At 38.2% G+C, this 17,793-nt stretch overlaps 1 protein-coding gene across 6 annotated transcripts in view; it reads right to left on the minus strand.

The window, feature by feature from the left end:
• mettl5 (methyltransferase 5, N6-adenosine) overlaps positions 1-17,793 on the minus strand; it is a 30,627-nt gene that overhangs the window by 2,350 nt on the left and 10,484 nt on the right. For all 6 annotated transcript variants that reach the window (XM_072579292.1, XM_072579287.1, XM_072579290.1 and 3 more), the window contains exons 3-7: positions 9,092-9,206; positions 5,413-5,597; positions 3,415-3,497; positions 1,892-1,943; positions 509-558 (exon numbers count right to left, since the gene is read on the minus strand). In XM_072579292.1, coding sequence (XP_072435393.1) covers positions 509-558; positions 1,892-1,943; positions 3,415-3,497; positions 5,413-5,597; positions 9,092-9,206 — 485 coding nt within the window. The remainder of the gene's footprint in view (positions 1-508; positions 559-1,891; positions 1,944-3,414; positions 3,498-5,412; positions 5,598-9,091; positions 9,207-17,793) is intronic.

Raw genomic sequence — 17,793 nt, forward strand, 5'->3', positions numbered from 1 at the left:
GCAAGTTGCCTCCAAGCAATTTGCCATCCTGATTTAGAACCATATTGCTGTTCCTTCACTCTTGCTGGGTCAAAGTACTGGAATTCCCTCCATAATGGCATTGTGGAGCTACCTACAGTACATAGACTGCAGCTGTTTAAGGAGGCAGCTTTCTCAACAGTGACTGGGGAGGGGCAATAAACATTTCCCAGCCAACGATACTGACATTCCACATGTGAATAAATTAAGTTACTGTTGAGTCCAATATCCCTTTGAGATACTGCAGATGCTGGAAATTGAGAGAAATCTACTCTTTTCCAGCATTTTCAGATTGATTTAATCTAGAATAAAATTAGGTAATTTTAATACCAATGATAAAGTCTGCTGTGCCCTCATGTTTGCTTCACAAACTCTCACGAAGGCTTCAACTTTCCCTCCGTTCGACAAAATCTCCTTCATACTTGAGTCTTCATTAAAATCTGGGATTGCGATTCATTCAACGTACACATCGGAATGGGAATTAACTTACCGATTTCTTCTTATGAAATTTGTATGATGCTGATAAGTCATATCTCAGCTCTGTTTAAAAGAAAAAGTAAATTTAGGAACCTATTTTGTTGGTGCCTGACACTTTATTAGATATCTCTGGAAATTTCTCTACTGTTTTCACATATCTATGTTCCTCTTGTTTTCTCCAATGCCACAACCTTTCAAAGTATCTATACTCCTTGAATCCTGACTTCTTGTGCATTCCTAATGCACAACTACTCCACATTTGATAGCTCTACCTTCAATTTTCTTAGCCCCAAGCTTTGAAATTTCCTCTTCTGCTTCTCTACCTTTTTTAAGGTGTTTCTTTCAGCTTGTTTTTTAACCAAAGTCTCATGTGGTGGCTGTGTATTATCCATTGTTTTGTAATGCTCTCACTAATTTCCTTGGGAATGTTTCTTTACATTAAGGATGCTGGAGACCAGAGTTGAAAAGTGTGGTGCTGGAAAAGCGCAGCAGGCCAGGCAGCATCCGAGGAGCAGGAGAATTGACGTTTCGGGCATATGCCCGAAACGTCGATTCTCCTGCTCCTCGGATGCTGCCTGGCTTGCTGCGCTTTTCCAGCACCACACTTTTCAATTCTGGTCTCCGGCATCTGCAGTCCTCACTTTCTCCTATATAACTGAGTTGTCAATCAGCATTTTGCAACTGTCTAGAGTTGAACAATTTCAGATTATAACCTGTGCCCCATTTTAATAATAGCTGTTATTGATTCTGCTATTCCCTCCTCCACACACTGATCCATTTCTTCTTTCTTTGACCTTGGACCATTATCTTTAGTTTAATATTCCTGCTTTACATCCTCAAACATTCCCTTTTATTCTCCCTCTTGAGTTTTGATAAAGTTACTAGACTAAGACATTAAAACTGTTTCCCTTCACAGTTACTGCTTGATTTGCTAAGTACTTTCAGCATCTTCTTTATAACCTAAATTAATACTTGAATACTTACAATGCTGATTTCTAGTCTGTGTATTGGTAATATGGTTTGACACTAATCAGATTTCAAAACTGCATGACTAAATATGAAATATTTTGTGAAATGAACAAGGCACTCTTGCAAAGAAATTTTGCAACAAATTGCCTTTAAAGCATGTTGCAAATATAAAAAAATAAACTTGCAATTTTAAGTGTCAAAAAGTGTGGTGCTGGAAAAGCATAGTAGGTCAGGCAGCATCTGAGGAGCAGGATAGTCTGTTTTGAATTCATTTCTGAAGAAGGGCTTATGCTTGAAATGTTGACTCTCCTGTTCCTTGGATGCTGCCTGCACTGCTGTGCTTTTCCAGCTCCACACTTTTTGACTTTGATCTCCAGTATCTGCAGTCCTACTTCCTCGTAATTTAAGTGAACCAGTATCTTTTTACCAGCAATTACTTCCATCTTTATCTTCCATTCTTCAGCCTTCTTTTGAATATGCTACAAAGGAAATGAACACTTTACAAAAGTACATGTAAAACCAAGTGCTTTGTACAAAATTTCCCATAGCCTTTTAACTTCCAAAATTAACAGCATTTGTGAATAGAATTATTTTTTTGTAGGCTGAAGTTGTTCAAATTGTCTCTCTTGAAGGTATTGATTTTACACTGGTTTGCAGCTCCATTTGTGATGACCATTTTAAGTAGTCATTATTTGTATCTGAGGTTGCCTACCCAGCTAGTTGAATGTTGGGCATCACATCGGCAGCTCAGCTTGCTGTCACTGAGTGATCATATGCACTTGCCAGTGAAAGCACCAGATAGCTATGTTGTGAAAAATGTCCCTCCTAGAATGTACACATTTGTGATGAGACACAAGTTATGTTGTCAGATGCAATAATTTAACCATTTTAAAATGCTATTTGCATAGCATAATAAGGCTATCTGGGTGTATTTCACCACTAAATCCAGCACAATGCAATTCGAATAATACTGTGGTCTGATGTTTAATCATTTAATTTATACTGAGTTTTATAATGTCAACTGCTGAATGGTGACTGACATTTGTTTTGAGATCATACATTTTTGGTGCTCCAGTTAGGTTGATGTGGCTTCACCAATTCAGTTTTAAAAAGAATTGTTAGATGAGCTAATTGTGGATGAGTTAATAAAGAAGGGAAAGCAAATGTAATTGGGCACATAGCCTGGTTTATTAAAGTTTAGACCACTCATGGTGCCAGTTTATAAAAAAAGTAGAAGATTTACAAGGATGCTACCAAACTCTGATTTTTACAGAACAGGAAAGGTTGAACAAATTGGGACTCGTATAAAGGAAATGGGTGGATGATCTGATGAGGTCTTTAAATAATTAAAAGATTTTATGACATAGAGAAAATGTTTCCATCTGCAGGATCCGAAAGCAGAGGTCATGAATATAAGTTGGTTAGTTATAGATCCACTAGAGAATTCAGAATAAAATTCTTTACCCAAAGCCCCAAGAATCTAAAACACACTACCCTAAGAAGTAGTTAAGCCAAATGGCATATGTGCATTTAAAGGAAAATTAATTTTATGTATGATGATGCTGATAGGGTTAACTGTGCAGCTTAAATGTGGATACAGACAAATTGGAATGAATGGATCATTTCTGTAATGGATGCAGAACACTTCTATTGCAGTGAGTTCTGGAAATGTCTGAATAAATGGAACATTGCCCTGACATTTAACATTCAGGATGTAAATAAAGCTTGCACAAATGCGTAAATGAAGTTTAAATTGAGATAATTAGTCAAATATAGTTTTAGGTTAGTGTGAAGCTGTCACATATTGATGTAGGTGCTATAAAATTTAATGTTCTGCACAAAGATTTAATGCATCAAAAATGTGAACTATGTTTTCTCCATTGCAAACAATTTAAAACCAATCTTCAAAGTATTTATTTGGTTACAGAAAATCAAATTACATTCACTTACATTTCTTGTTGATGTTTTGTGTAGGGAATATACAGCTGTTCTGGCCATATCTAAGGCAATTTTGAGGAATTTCATGTCCACACCTTTTGAGGAAAACAAATTAGATGTTTCATTTTTCAGTGAGAATCTTGGCTATATTTGATTGTAGCTCACTTGTCTAAAATTTTATGGGATTGAGTATTTTCTAAATAATTTTGATTTAAGCAAGTGAGGAATTTAATTATATTCCTTGATTACTTAATTTTGGCATGCTATTTTTGTCTTCTACTATAAAAACTTACACAGAATTTATTCAACTCCTTGGCTGTTTCTTGGTTCTCCAAGATGAGTTCCCAGCCTCATTGTCTAAGGTGCCTTCCTTCACTTTGGCTTCTCTTTTTTATATATATTTAAATCACTCTCTTTCCAAAATGGTATTACTTGAAACTTTACCCAAAGTTTATTTTCTCCTTATTTTGGTTGTCTTTTGTTGTTTTTTAAAATGTTCCCAATCCCAATGGTTTACCACTAATCTTTGCCATATTGTATGTTTTATTTCAATTTGATGCTGTTCTAAACTTGCCTAGTTCACTGATTGGCTTGACCTCTTCTTAGAAGCCTTATTCCAAGATTATAACTTGGTTGTGAGCCATGTTTAATATGGATCTGAGTTAGTTATCAGATAGCATTTGCAGAACTGCAATTGTCTTCTATATTCTTGCCTCTTAATTGCTTGCCATTGGAATGAATTGTTTTGGTGAGAAGAACATTAGATTTGATTGTCCCAAGGTCAGTCAGCCAATGAGTACTTAGTATCTCTGTTTCTACAAGATAATTATGTTCTTGATCAAATGAGGGGGGAAGAAAAGGAATCTTTCACACTGCAAAGTTAACTAATTTTTTATTTTTGTATTCTGTTTTATATAGACAAATATGGCTGCCAGTTGTGCAAAGAAAGTTTCCAAAAACAGCACTGATGTAGCCTATTTTTCAAGGTTTGATTAAAAATAACTGACATGAAATATTTTGCTTATCTGACAGAAGACAGTCTCTGTTTGACTTACCATCTGAAAGACAGCATTTGGTGCAGTATTGTTTTCTTAAGCATTTTCTTCGGGAGTGCTAATTGTTGATGATGCTATACTGTGCCCCTTTCTATCATTGTTGTGGATGCAAAAGTATGTTCATACTGTTCAAGTAACAGCTTAAAAGTTTTGATTCTTTGCTACCAACATTACTAAGAAAAGAGATGTTAAATCTTAATACAGATCACAGCACTTCACTGTACACCAATTAGCCGCTATTGTTCTTTTACAATAGTTTTCTGAAGCATTTAATTGTCTGGAGTGTTTCAGAATAGCAAGACCATCTAAATGCACATTATTTTGTGTAATTAATGTGGTGGTCAATTACTATATACGTGACAAGCAATAGATACTAACTTGCTTATTAAGCAAGTTTGGTAAAAATGCATTGGTAAAAAAGTGTTCATTGATCAGGCTTTTAGTTGAGTGAATTTTAATTCCGATCCTGGAGGTGAAAGTATTGTGAAAGTTTATGATGCTATCAAGGGTTTGGCTAAGATTGTTGCTATATATTATGCATGACTGGAATTTACTATGGGTGAGTTACAGTTGGCAAATACTTTCAATCTTGTTTTCTACCACTTTTTGCTTCCTGTTTAATACACATTATCTTTTAAACTAAATTTGATTGTGATAAACAGAAAAAAGGCTTTAGCACCTGGTTGCATAATTTATGCAAATTGAGATCATGATGCAAAATACAAGTAGTGCTAACTAAATTGCTTCATAAATATTGAAGTACAGTATTAGAGAGGACTGAAAAGCTAATGCTAATCAATATGTAGAATCTAATACGGTTACAACTTAATGGATACATTGCTAAACACAAACTTCTACAGGAGGACATTTCTAACCACAAAATACAGAGAAACAAAATCTTGACTTTGTATTTAAATATTTTAAGCACACCATATGAACCCAACATTCAATGTACCTTTATTGTGTTTTGTTCCAAATGGTGGATTCATTATTATTGTGTCAAATGCCTTTGATAATTTGTTGGTCATTGCTGAACAAACGTCACATTGAACCATATCAACGTTGGCCAATTCAAATTCTTCTACATTCCTGTTAAATATGTTGAGTGCTCCTTCATCAATATCAAATCCCACACATAATCTGCAAAAGATGAGAATGACTCAGTTTGTCAGCAATGTTTCCTTTGTGTTAATTCTTAGTTGCTGTGGTTGAGCACACTGTATAGTTGCATAGGCTTATCCTCAACATTGAAACTGTCACTGAGTTTGTTTGTACAATTTTAAATATACACATTTGCAGATTTGTGACAATTTTAAGACTGTCTCTTCCAGGCAATCTATACAAAGATACTTTGAAACAAATAACCTTAATTTCCCTAAAGTTTGGATATATATTAATCTTAAAACAGCAGTTGGAATACTAAACTTATATAAAAATTTAGAGAGTTACTTATCTAATACTACATAACATGCTATAATTTAAAATATTTGACTAGAGACTCTTTCCTCAACTTGTCTGCATTTGATTTCCTTTTCTCTCCCAGTCAAATTAAAGCTAGTATTTTCTCTGCTGATCTATTCTCCAGTATTATCAAATTCTTGATACTTTTTCAGTATTATAATTATAAAATTAAACAGGACCATAAGACATAGGAGCTGAAGTAGGTCATTCAGCTCATTCAGTCTACTTAATCAGTTAACGAGATCATGGTTGAGCTGATCATTTTCAACTCTACACTCCTGCCCTTTCACCATAACTTTTGATTTCCATTTTAATATAAAGGCAGTTTTTTTTAATGTTGAATATACCTCAAGAGCCAGTGTGTATAGCTGTCTCTAGTAAAGTATTTCACAGACTCTCAATGCTCAGAAGAAATTTCCCCTCATCTCTGCTTTAAATGGGCAGTCCCTTAATCTCAGATTATGGCCTCTAGGCCAAAGCTCTCCTACTGAGAGAAACAACCAGTGAAGCCTCCTAAGAATCTGACATTACCAAAAGGTCACCTCTCATTCTTTTAAACTCCAATGAGTATAGACTCAACCTGCTTAACCTCATAAGAATCACAATTTTTATACTGTACATCCCTTTCTATAGACTGTTATCTTCACTTCTCATGCATGACAAAAATAGATGGGAAGACAATAATACATTCACTTTCCTCATCTTAGTCATCAATCTGTAATGTAGATAATTGTGGGCCCAGTACTGATCCCTGTGGCAATCCACGAGGTTGCCATTCCAAAAATGTCCCCCTTATCTCTGTCTATTAATTAGTCAATTCTCTATCCATGCCAATATGCCACCTGCAACATCATAAGCTCTTACGTGTGGTACTTTATTAAATGCCTTTTAGAAATCTAAATATATCAACTTAGAATCACAAAATCTCTATAGTATGGAAAATAGGCCATTTGATCCATTGCGTCCGGACCGATCCTTTGAAGAGCATCCCATCCAAACCCATTCCATCCCTCTAACCCTGTATCTCCCATGGCCAATCGACCTAACCTGCATGTCTTTGGATTGTGGGAGGAAACCAGAGGAATCCCACACAAACACAGGAGAATGTGCAAACTCCAAACAGACAGTTGTTGGAGGGTGGAATCGAACCCTAGCTCTGAGGCAGCAGTGCTGCCTGGGCACTGTGTCACGAATCTCAAGATATACAGCAAAATAAAGCTTTAACCTATTTCCTGACATTGTCCATTATAGAGAATGGTGGGCAGACAGAATGCACCCAAATCAACTGAAATTTTGACTTTACTAACCCCTTGCAGTTACTTTACTATGGACTGTGGAAAACAATTTGATAAGTTATTTCCAAACAGGTCTAACAGTCTTTTCACAAATCTGAGAACCTAAATTTGCTCAGTTCAAATAAACTGGACACTTCTGACCAAATTCTCTTGGTTTGAACGTTTCACAAACTAACCTTGTTGCTGAGGCAACTTGTTTCTGCACTGCCCTAAATTCCTACGATAGAAACGTCTAAACTCAACACTCGTGTCTTCTACACTTGCTTACTGGAGATTCTTCTGAACTGAAAGCAAGATGAATGTTCTTGCACCTTTACCCTACCTGTCCTAAACCTAACAATACAAACATCTTACCCTCAATACTACAGGGGTCTGCAGTCATCTGCTTTCTGACAAAATGCTGCATTTACTCTCTGGTCTGCAAGGACTTTTTTTTTTAAAAAGACCCTATACCGAAGTAATTAGCATGTATCTGTCTTTATCTTATTTGTTACCTCCTCAAAGATCTGTAATAAATTTGTCAAGCATGATTTATCCTTCATGAAATATGAAACAAGTACAGACCACTAGACGTGGAGGAGTTAGAAATAAAACAAAGCAATAAAATAGATTCAAACTGTTTTCTCATACGTAACAAAAATAAATAAGAACTGAAAGAACTGCAGACGCTATAAATTGGAAAGAAATATACAAATGTTTCAGGTTGAGTGACCCTCAGGGCTCAGGCTGCTCTGAGGAAGGGCCACTTGATGCAAAATGTTAACTGATTTCTCTCCACAAATGCTGCCAGACCTGTTGAGCTTTTCCAGAAATTTCTATTTTTGTTTCTGTTTAAAAAAACTACTTGTCTTTAGCAGTACTCCATTGTTAAAAATGTTTAATCATAAAATTTGTCAGCTAAAACCTGAAAGAACCATCCTCTGCTAAACTGAAAGGTCAATGGATGCTATTAATTTTCGATTTGTCACTTCTACCAGATAGAATCATACAACGATATAGCATAGAAGAAGGCTATTCAATCCATTATATCTGCATTCATTTTTCTAAAGAAATCATTTGATTGTATTCTTATTTCTTAGTCATAAAGGCTTCAGCATCAAATCTATTTTAGCACATTGCAATGATAATGGATTGCTACATTTGCAGAACTGACTTTTTTTTGGGTGAAGTGTTAAATTGAGTTCATGTCTTTGTGGCCAAGATCTCTCAACACCAGGAAAGTAGCAAGTTATTTTGATGTACTAGCCAACATAATTGCAAATTAATATACATTAATTGTATATTAAGTATCTTCAGTTGTGTGCATGAAGTGGGTATGAACAGGAAAATCTTTTTGTCTTTTTCTAAGAATATAAAATTATGATAGGTTAGGAAGTGCATGCATGTAATCTCCAAATAAATACTTATACAAAATGGGTAACATGGACTCAAACCTATCCTTCAGCAAAGGGCTTTCGGGAAGATTAATAGTTAATTTCTTCGCACTACTTGTTGTTGTAGTTTTGCTGTGCCAAAGATTTGCTGCTGTATTTATCTACATCAGCAACTGCAAACAGAAGTGATTAGTTGTGAAGTTCTTTGTCATAGTGTGAGGAAATGTAAGTTATTTTAAAGTTAAGCTGAAGTAATAGCATTTAAATTTAAACTCCAAAAAAAGGAGGTAAGTGATTCAAGCTAACCTTACCCAAAAGCATACCTGTATACTGATATCCATATTAAAATTTGTAATTATTTTATAATCGGAAGCAAATTAGCTACATAAAATAACTATAATGATAATGCAAATGGTTTAAGGGAAGTTGTCATGTTGCATAAATTATACATTTTATAAAATAAAACTCAGTACATATTGATGATTGCATTTTGCAATCCACATACCCCGCATCTAGCATAGCTGCTCCAATACTTAGAACTCCACATCCACACCCAAGATCTCCAATCAACTTACTCTCAATGTCATCGAATGTTGTGTGTATGGTATACAGCATATGTGCTGAAATAAGAAGATCATTAACATTCATTTTATTAAATGATACGATTCTATGTGCAGTAAAATAAAAATGTTCATTCAACTGCAGCATACCTGTGAATTTCTTTGCAAATTGTCATTTTTCATAATTTCACATTAGCTTTATAAAATATAAATGCATTTACGTTTTAATTCTACTATGCTTCTGGGACATGCACGCTAACATAGACACTAACCTAGTTGTCCTGAAAATATGGTGAATTTCAGCATTGTTAAAACTGTCTTGTTGTTGATTACAAATGTTCAGACATGTCGAGAATCAGGTGATCACCTAACTATCATATACCTGTTGAATGTGAAAGCACTACTTGTTTTAGGTTTGGGAATGATAATACATTAACATCTATAAAGCATGGTCCTACTATATGAAGGGAATCTGTTTAGCTCAGTTGGCTGGATTGTTGGTTTACAGAGCAGTGTAATGCCAACAGCATAGATTCAATTCCTATCACTGCTTTGAGGTTACCATGAAGGACTCTCCTTCTCGACCTCTCCCCTGAGGTCTAGTGCCCCTCAGGTTAAATTACCACTAGTTGCTTCTCTCAAATAAGACAGCAGTCCCTAAGACCATGGCAACGCAACAACAACTATGTGAAATATCTGGAATGTGTCTTTTCATCACCTCTGATGTAGCCCAGTGCTATACAGTTTGTATTAAGTCATTCTTGAGCATTTGGTGAAAAGAGCAAGATGGGAACGAATATGGAAAATTGTCTTGAGTGAAGCCATAAATTTATAATAAACTGGATGAATAAATTGTTGAGAACATGAAGTCCTCTGGAATCAAAAGTCTGGCTAACAAGAGAATTATCAGACAATTTGCCATCCTGCTTCGCAAAAACAATTACTGTTAAAGGATCCTGGAGTTGTGGATAAAGAGTATGAAACTCTTGCTGAGAAAAATCACACCAACATGATATACATTCTAATTATCAGAAGACATGACTATGTAGCTATGGATCTGAAAATATGAGATAAGAAAAAAATATTTGTGATATTTTGTAGATTGTAATGACTGGGTTCAACCTATATAGAGTAATAAACAACAAGGGACTAAACAGACAAGTTGATAGGTTATGGAAAAGAACGTTGGCATGTCATTGAAATTTCTAACAGATAACAAGAAAATTTCAAATGTCGAGTTTAAGGAGATATATAAACTTAGAGGTAGTAATGAACATTGTCATAGAAAGTCTTTTTGACAAGTTTCACAGAAAGAAACTATGTAGTAATTGATGAAATGTTACACAATATGCTGGCAGCTCAAACAAGTTACAAGCTGTACATGATATTGGCAGAGCCAGTAGATGCAAAATCTTTTTTTCCAAATGAGTGCATTTTGAAGAAGTTGGAATTAATGAATTGAATACCAGCAAAGCGACCACCAGAGGAAGTATCTAGATGAACAAAAAAAAACCCCACACATTGATTTCAATAGCAGAAGCACTGAGGTGTGCAATTGTGCTGGTTGGAAACAAGTGATTGAGATCATTTGTTGAACACTGAGTTTAAATCTCAGCATTTGGCAGAGCAGTGTCCAAGGTTTTGCAGTTGTTATTTAAGGGTACTCTGAGATAGTGTCAGTAACAAGACAGCACAGTTCATAGTGGGAGCTTAAACTCATGTTTTTGGTAGAATACAGGTGGTTATAACTTTTTCATGACTTGATGACAGATGGCAGTGGAGTTAGTTATAGCATCACAAGAGAGTGTTGTCAGTTTGTGTCTCAAAATGGAGAAAATGAAGAGGAGGAAATTTGGAGTAGATCGTTGCTCTGTCAGCTCTGGCGTCAACCAACACTGACTGTTTTCAGATTGCTAGCAATGAAACCACATGGATACAAGGTGCATGAAAGATTGCAGCTTTGTCAATGGTATCCAATGTAATAGAGCATTGATGAGAGATAGCAGAGTCACAAAGGATATTAATTATTACTTTGACCAAGGCTGCTGTTATATTGAGAAAAATGGCAGTTTGGCTGGAGGAATTCAAACTGAGTTGAGCAAGAAATTAAGACCTGGACACAGAATCTACTTAAGAGAAAGTGAGGACTGCAGATGTTGGAGATCAGAGTCAAAAAGTGTGGTGCTGGAAAAGCACAGTCGGTCATGCAGCATCCGAGGACAGGGAGAGTCGATGTTTAGAGTATAAGCTATTCATCAGAAATGTGGGGCGGGGCAAGGGGGCTGAGAGATAAATGGAAGGAAGTTGGGCTGGCAGGGGCAATGTAGCTGGGAATGTGATAGGTAGATGAAGGTGGGGTTGATGGTGCTAGGTTGCTGTGGAAGGTGGAGCAGATAGGTGGGAAGCAGGACAGACAGGTAGGACAGTGCCGAGTTGGAGGGTTGGGTCTGGGATAAGGTGACGGGAGGAAAGATGAGGAAACTGATGCAATCAACATTAATCCCAATGTGGTCTCCTCTACATTGGGGAGACAGAACGACAACTTGCAGAATATTTCAGAGAACATCTCTGGGATATATGCACGAAACAACCCCACCACCTTGTGACCAAACACTTCAACTCTTCCTCCCACTCTGCCAAGGACATGCAAGTCCTGGGCCTCCTCCACCACCAAATTCTAGCCACCCAACACCTAGAGGAAGAACACCTTATCTTCTGCCTTGGGACCCTCCAAACACACAGGATCAATGTCAATTTCACAAGCTTCTTCATCTCCCCTCTCCCCACCTTATCCCAGACCCAACCCTCTAACATGGCACCATCCTTCTGATCTGTCCATCTTCCTTCCCACCTATCTGCTCCACCCTCCACTCTGACCTATCACCATCACCCCCCCACCTTCATCTACCTATCACATTCCCAGCTACCTTCCACCTAGCCCCACCTCCCTCCCATTTATCTCTCAGCCCTATTGGACCCTCTCACATTCCTGAAGAGCTTATGCTTGAAACGTTGACTCTCCAGCTCCTCGGATGCTGCCTGACCAGCTGTGCTTTTCCAGCACCACATTTTTTGACAGAATCAATACCAGTTCTTGGCCAACTTTCAGCTCCTCAGGTACTGCTTTTACTGGAGATCTGTCAGCAGATAAATTGCTCCTCAAACAAATTTGAATTCATCCTGCATCTACCATTAAAAGTAATCTTATTTACAATGAGATTTAGAAACTTTCAACTTCATAACTGTGTGTCCTCTGGTAAAATGCTGCTGCAGCTGATTTATTTTTTCATCTTTCAAAGATGTCATCTACAAAATGCCAATGACCTTTAACCCAGTAACACCCAAATCTTTGCCCCATTAATGTAAAAAGTGCAATTTATTTAGCTTTCCAAACCACCATCTGATCTGGCTAGAGTCTATCTTGACAGCAAACTAACATTAGCTGATGCAGTTTAAAAATACAATGTCTCTCTTTTAAAACAAACATTATTCTTTTTCCCCTCTCAGTGAGATTATGCTAGAAAGCATTGTTTGTTGGGGCACTGAATTTATTCAAAGCTGAGTTAGATAGATAAATATGAGCATAATATGGTTGTGTTCAGTTTGCAGTTTGAAAGAGAGAAGGCAAAATCAGATGTAATGGTGTTACAGTTAAATAAAAGGTAATTACAGGGGCACGAGAGAAGAACTGACAAAAATCGAAGCAGAACCTAGCGGGGAAGACAGCAGAGCAACAATGGTGGGTGTTTCTGGGTGTAATTGAGGACACAATATGGAAGTTCATCCCAAAGAAAACAAAGATAATCCAGGAGGGATTAGACAGCCTGACAAAGGAAGTTAGGAAATGAATCAAAGAAAAAGAGACAGCCCATAAAGTGGCCAAGAGCACTGGGAAGTCTGAAGATTGGGAAGGCTACAAAAACCAGAGGATAACAAAGAGAGAAATAAGGAAGGAGAGGATCAAATATGAAGGTAGGCTAGCCAGTAATATTAGAAATGATAGTAAAAGTTTCTTTCACTATATAAGAAACAAATGAGAGGCAAAAGTAGACATTGGGCCGCTGCAAATTGATGCTGGAAGGCTAGTGATGGGAGATAAAGAAGTAGCTGAAGAACTTAATACGTATTTTGTGTCAGTCTTCACAGTGGAAGACATGAGTAATATCCCAACAATTATGGAGAGTCAGAGGGCAGAGTTGAGTATGGTTGGCATTACAAAAGAGATAGTGCTAGAAAAGCTAAGAGGTCTAAAACTTGATAAATCTCCTGGCCCTGAAGGGCTACATCCTCGAGTTTTGAGGGAGGTGGCTGAGGAAATAGCAGAGGCACTGACTGTGATCTTTCAAAGTCACTGGAGTCAGGGAAAGTCTCAGATGATTGGAAAATCGCTGTTGTAACCCCCTTGTTCAAAAAAGGATAAAGACAAAAGATCGAAAATTATAGGCCAATTACCCTAACCCCTGTTGTTGGTAAGATTCTAGAATCCATCATTAAGGATGAGATCTCTAAATTCTTGGAACAAGTCAGCATGGATTTAGTAAGGGAAGGTCGTGCCTGACAAACCTGTTAGAATTATTTGAAGAGGCAACAAGTAGGTTAGACCAGGGAAACCCAGTGGATGTTATATATCTAGATTTCCAAAAGGCCTTTGATAAGTTGCCTTACAGGAGGCTGCAAAATAAGGTGAGTGCTCATGGTGTTCGAGGTGAGCTACTGGCATTGATTGAGGATTGGCGTCTGACACAAGGCAGAGAGTTGGGATAAAAGATTCTTTTTTGGAATGGCAGCTGGTGACAAGTGATATCCCGCACGGTTCAATGTTGGGGCTGTAGCTGTTCACTTTATATACTAATGATCTGGATGAAGGGACTGGGGGCATTCTGGTGAAGTTTGCCGATGATACGAAGTTAGGTGGACAGGCAGGTAGTACTGAGGAGGTGGGGAGGCTGCAGAAAGCTTTAGACAGTTTAGTAAGAGTGGTCCAGGAAATGGCTGATGAAATTCAAAGTGAGCAAATGTGAAGTCTTGCACTTTGGAAAAAAGAATACAGGCATGGATTATTTTCAAAACAGTGAGATGATCCGTAAAGCCAAAGTACAAAGGGATCTGGGAGTGCTAGTTCAGGACTCTCTAAAGGTTAACTTGTAGGTTGCACCCGTGATTAAGAAAGCAAATGTAATATTGTTATTTATCTCAAGAGGGTTGGTATATAAAAGCAGTGGTGTTCTTTTGAGACTTTATAAAGTTCTAGTTAGGCCCCATTTAGAATATTGTGTCCAACTTTGGGCCCCACACCTTAGGAAGGACATAATGGCACTGGAGTGTGTCCAGCGGAGATTCACATGGATGATCCCTGTAAGAGTAGGCCTAACATATGATGAAAGCTGAAGATCATGGGATTGTATTTATTAGAGTTTAGAGGGTTGAGATCTAATAGAAACTGAGAAGATAATGCATGGCTTAGAAAAGATGAACGCTGGGAAGATGTTTCCATTAGGCAGGGAGACTAAGACCCGTGGGCATAGTCTTTAAATTAGACAGGATCAATTTAGCACAGAAATGAGGAGACACTTCTTCAGCCAGAGAAGAATTCATTGCCACAGAGCACAGTGGAGGCCAAGTCATTAAATGTCTTCAAGGCAGAGATTGACACATTCTTGATCTCACGAGGAATTAAGGGATACGGGAGAGTGCGATAAGTGGAGTTGAAATGCCCATCAGCCATGATTAAACTGTGGAGTGGACTTGATGAGCCGAATGGCCTTACTTCCAATCCTATGTCTTGTGGTCTTATGTCTTATAAATAAGTCAACATGTTTGGAAGTGGGACTGAAACAGCAGAGTTATTTTCTGGATCTGTAGACTGTGAAGGAGCAAAACTGGCCTTTAGTAGAGTGATATGCACTCCTTGTCAGATGTAGGTGTTTAAAGAGAGTTTAAGGATTACTGTGGATTATATCTGCAATAAATGCTGTTGGTTGCGAATCCTATCAGATCAAATGGATCGGTTGGAGAGCCAGTTAGAGGCAATGAGGAATTTGCAACACCAATAGTATGTGACGGATGGCAGTTATAAGAAGGGGGAAAAGTTGCAGATACATCACATGTAACTCCAGAAAAGGTAAGAGAGATAGGCAGCTAGTGCAAGACTCTTCTATGGCTATCCCAGTTTCAAACAAGTATGCTGTTTTGGAAAATGTAGGGTGATCGATTCACAGGGGAACGTAGCACGAACAGCCAAGTTTCTGGTATTGAGACTGGCTCTAATGCAACAAATGGTACATCGGGTTCCCAGAGATCAATTGTGCAAAGGGACTCTCTAGCCCGAGGTACAGATAGACGTTTCTGTGGCCAGCAGCGAAAAATCAGAATGGTGTGTTGCTTCCCAGGTGCCAGGATCAAGGATGTCTCAGAGAGGGTGCAGAATATTCTCAAGGGGGAGAGGGGCCAGCAAGAGGTCATTGACCACATTGGAACCAATGACATAGAAAGGGAAAAGGTTTAGATTCTGAAGGAAGATTAGAGAGAGTTAGGCAGGAATTTAAAAAGGAGGTCCTCGACAGTGGTAATAGCTGGATTACTCCCGGTGCCACGAGCTAGTGAGGGCAGGAATAGGAGGATAGAGCAGATGAATGCATGGCTAAGGAGCTGGTGTATGGGAAAAGGAGTCACATTTTTGGATCATTGACATCTCTTTTGGGGTAGAAGTGATCTGTACGAGAAGGATGGATTGCACCTAATTTGGAAGCGGACGAATATACTGGCAGGGAAATTTGCTAGAGTTATGCGGGAGGATTTAAACTAGTCAGGTGGGTGGTGGTGGGGTTGATGGAGTTCACAGGATGTACATGTATTTGGAAAGGCAAGAACTGATTAGGAATAGTTAACATGGCTTTGTGCAGGCTAAATCATGTCTCACAGACTTGATTGAGGTTTTTGAAGAAGTAAAAGAGGATTGATGAGGGCAGAGCGGTAGGTACAATCTGGATGGACTTCACGTACGGTGTTCGACAAGGTTTCCCATGGGAGACTGGTTAGCAAGGTTAGATCTCACGGAATACAGAGAGAACTAGCCATTTGGATGCAGAGCTGACTCAAAGGTAGAAGACAGAGGGTGGTGGTGGAGGATTGTTTTTCAGACTGGAGGTCTGTGACCAGTGGAGTGCCACAAGGATCAGTGCTGGGTCCTCTACTTTTTGTCATTTATATAAATGATTTGGATGCGAGCATAAGAGGTATAGTTAGTAAGTTTGCAGATGACACCAAAATTGGAAGTGTAATGGACAGTGAAGAAGGTTACCTCAGATTACAACAGGATCTGGATCAGATGGGCCAATGGGCCGAGAAGTGGCAGAGGGAGTTTAATTCAGATAAATGCGAGGTGCTGCATTTTGGGAAAGCAAATCTTAGCAGGATTTATCCACTTAATGATAAGGTCCTAGGGAGTGTTGCTGAACAAAGAGACCTTGGAGTGCAGGTTCATATCTCCTTGAAAGTGGAGTTGTAGGTAGATAGGATAGTGAAGAAGGCGTTTGGTATGCTTTCCTTTATTGGTCAGAGTATTGAGTACAGGAGTTGGGAGGTCGTGTTGCGGCTGTACAGGTCATTGGTTACGCCACTGTTGGAATATTGCGTGCAATTCTGGTCTCCTTCCTCTCGGAAAGATGTTGTGAAACTTGAAAGGGTTCAGATAAGATTTACAAGGATGTTGTCAGGGCTGGAGGATTTGAGCTATAAAAGAGAGGCTGGGGCTGTTTTCCCTGGAGTTTCGGAGACAGAGGGGTGACCTTATAGAGGTTTACAAAATTATGAGGGGCATGGATAGGATAAATCGATAAAGTCTTTTCCCTGGGGTTGGGGAGTCCAGAACTAGAAGGCATAGGTTTAGGGTGAGAGGAGAAAAACATGAGACCTAACAGGTAACTTTTTCACGAAGAGGGTGGTATGTGAATGGAATGAGCTGCCAGAGGGTGTGGTGGAGCCTAGTACAATTGCAACAATTAAAAGGCATCTGGATGGGTATATGAATAGGAAGGGTTTGGAGGGATATCCAGGAGACCAAAATATCTCCTGCGATCATCCAGGAGACCAAAATAAAATGGCATTTATTCTCCACCCATAATCGTTTCTGTAACCATTCTTCCCATTCCTTTGAAACATAACTCAATCAATCTAGACAAGAGCTCATGAACAGTTTTGCCTATATTACAACAAAGAGTACAATATGATAACCAAAATTGGCTATAAAATGCTTTTGTACATGTGAGAATCCATTGAATGCATCTTTTAAAATGCCACCTCACCGGAGATTATCCATTCAGCTATCTTTGTTCTAAATACCATTTCATTAATTTGTAGACAGTTTTTCTCTTGTAAATACAATATATCAAATATTGTTGAAAATGGATGGAACAAGCAGATGGGTGTTCTGAAGAAAGGAGCTTTTGAGCTGTTAATGGGTTAACTTGTTCTGCTGACATGTAAGAAATTGGATGTCCTGCGTGGGTGTGTTTTTCTGTCGTGCAGGCAGGATGTGATAATCTAACCATACTCTGTAAATGCTGCAGTTTAAGGAATAACCTAATCACACACTGTTTGTGGAAATAATCTAATCACTTTACATTGTTTTTGGGTGGTATGGGACTAC

This window comes from Chiloscyllium punctatum, chromosome 10 (genome assembly GCF_047496795.1).
Source record: "Chiloscyllium punctatum isolate Juve2018m chromosome 10, sChiPun1.3, whole genome shotgun sequence".
In the NCBI taxonomy this organism is placed as follows: domain Eukaryota; kingdom Metazoa; phylum Chordata; class Chondrichthyes; order Orectolobiformes; family Hemiscylliidae; genus Chiloscyllium; species Chiloscyllium punctatum.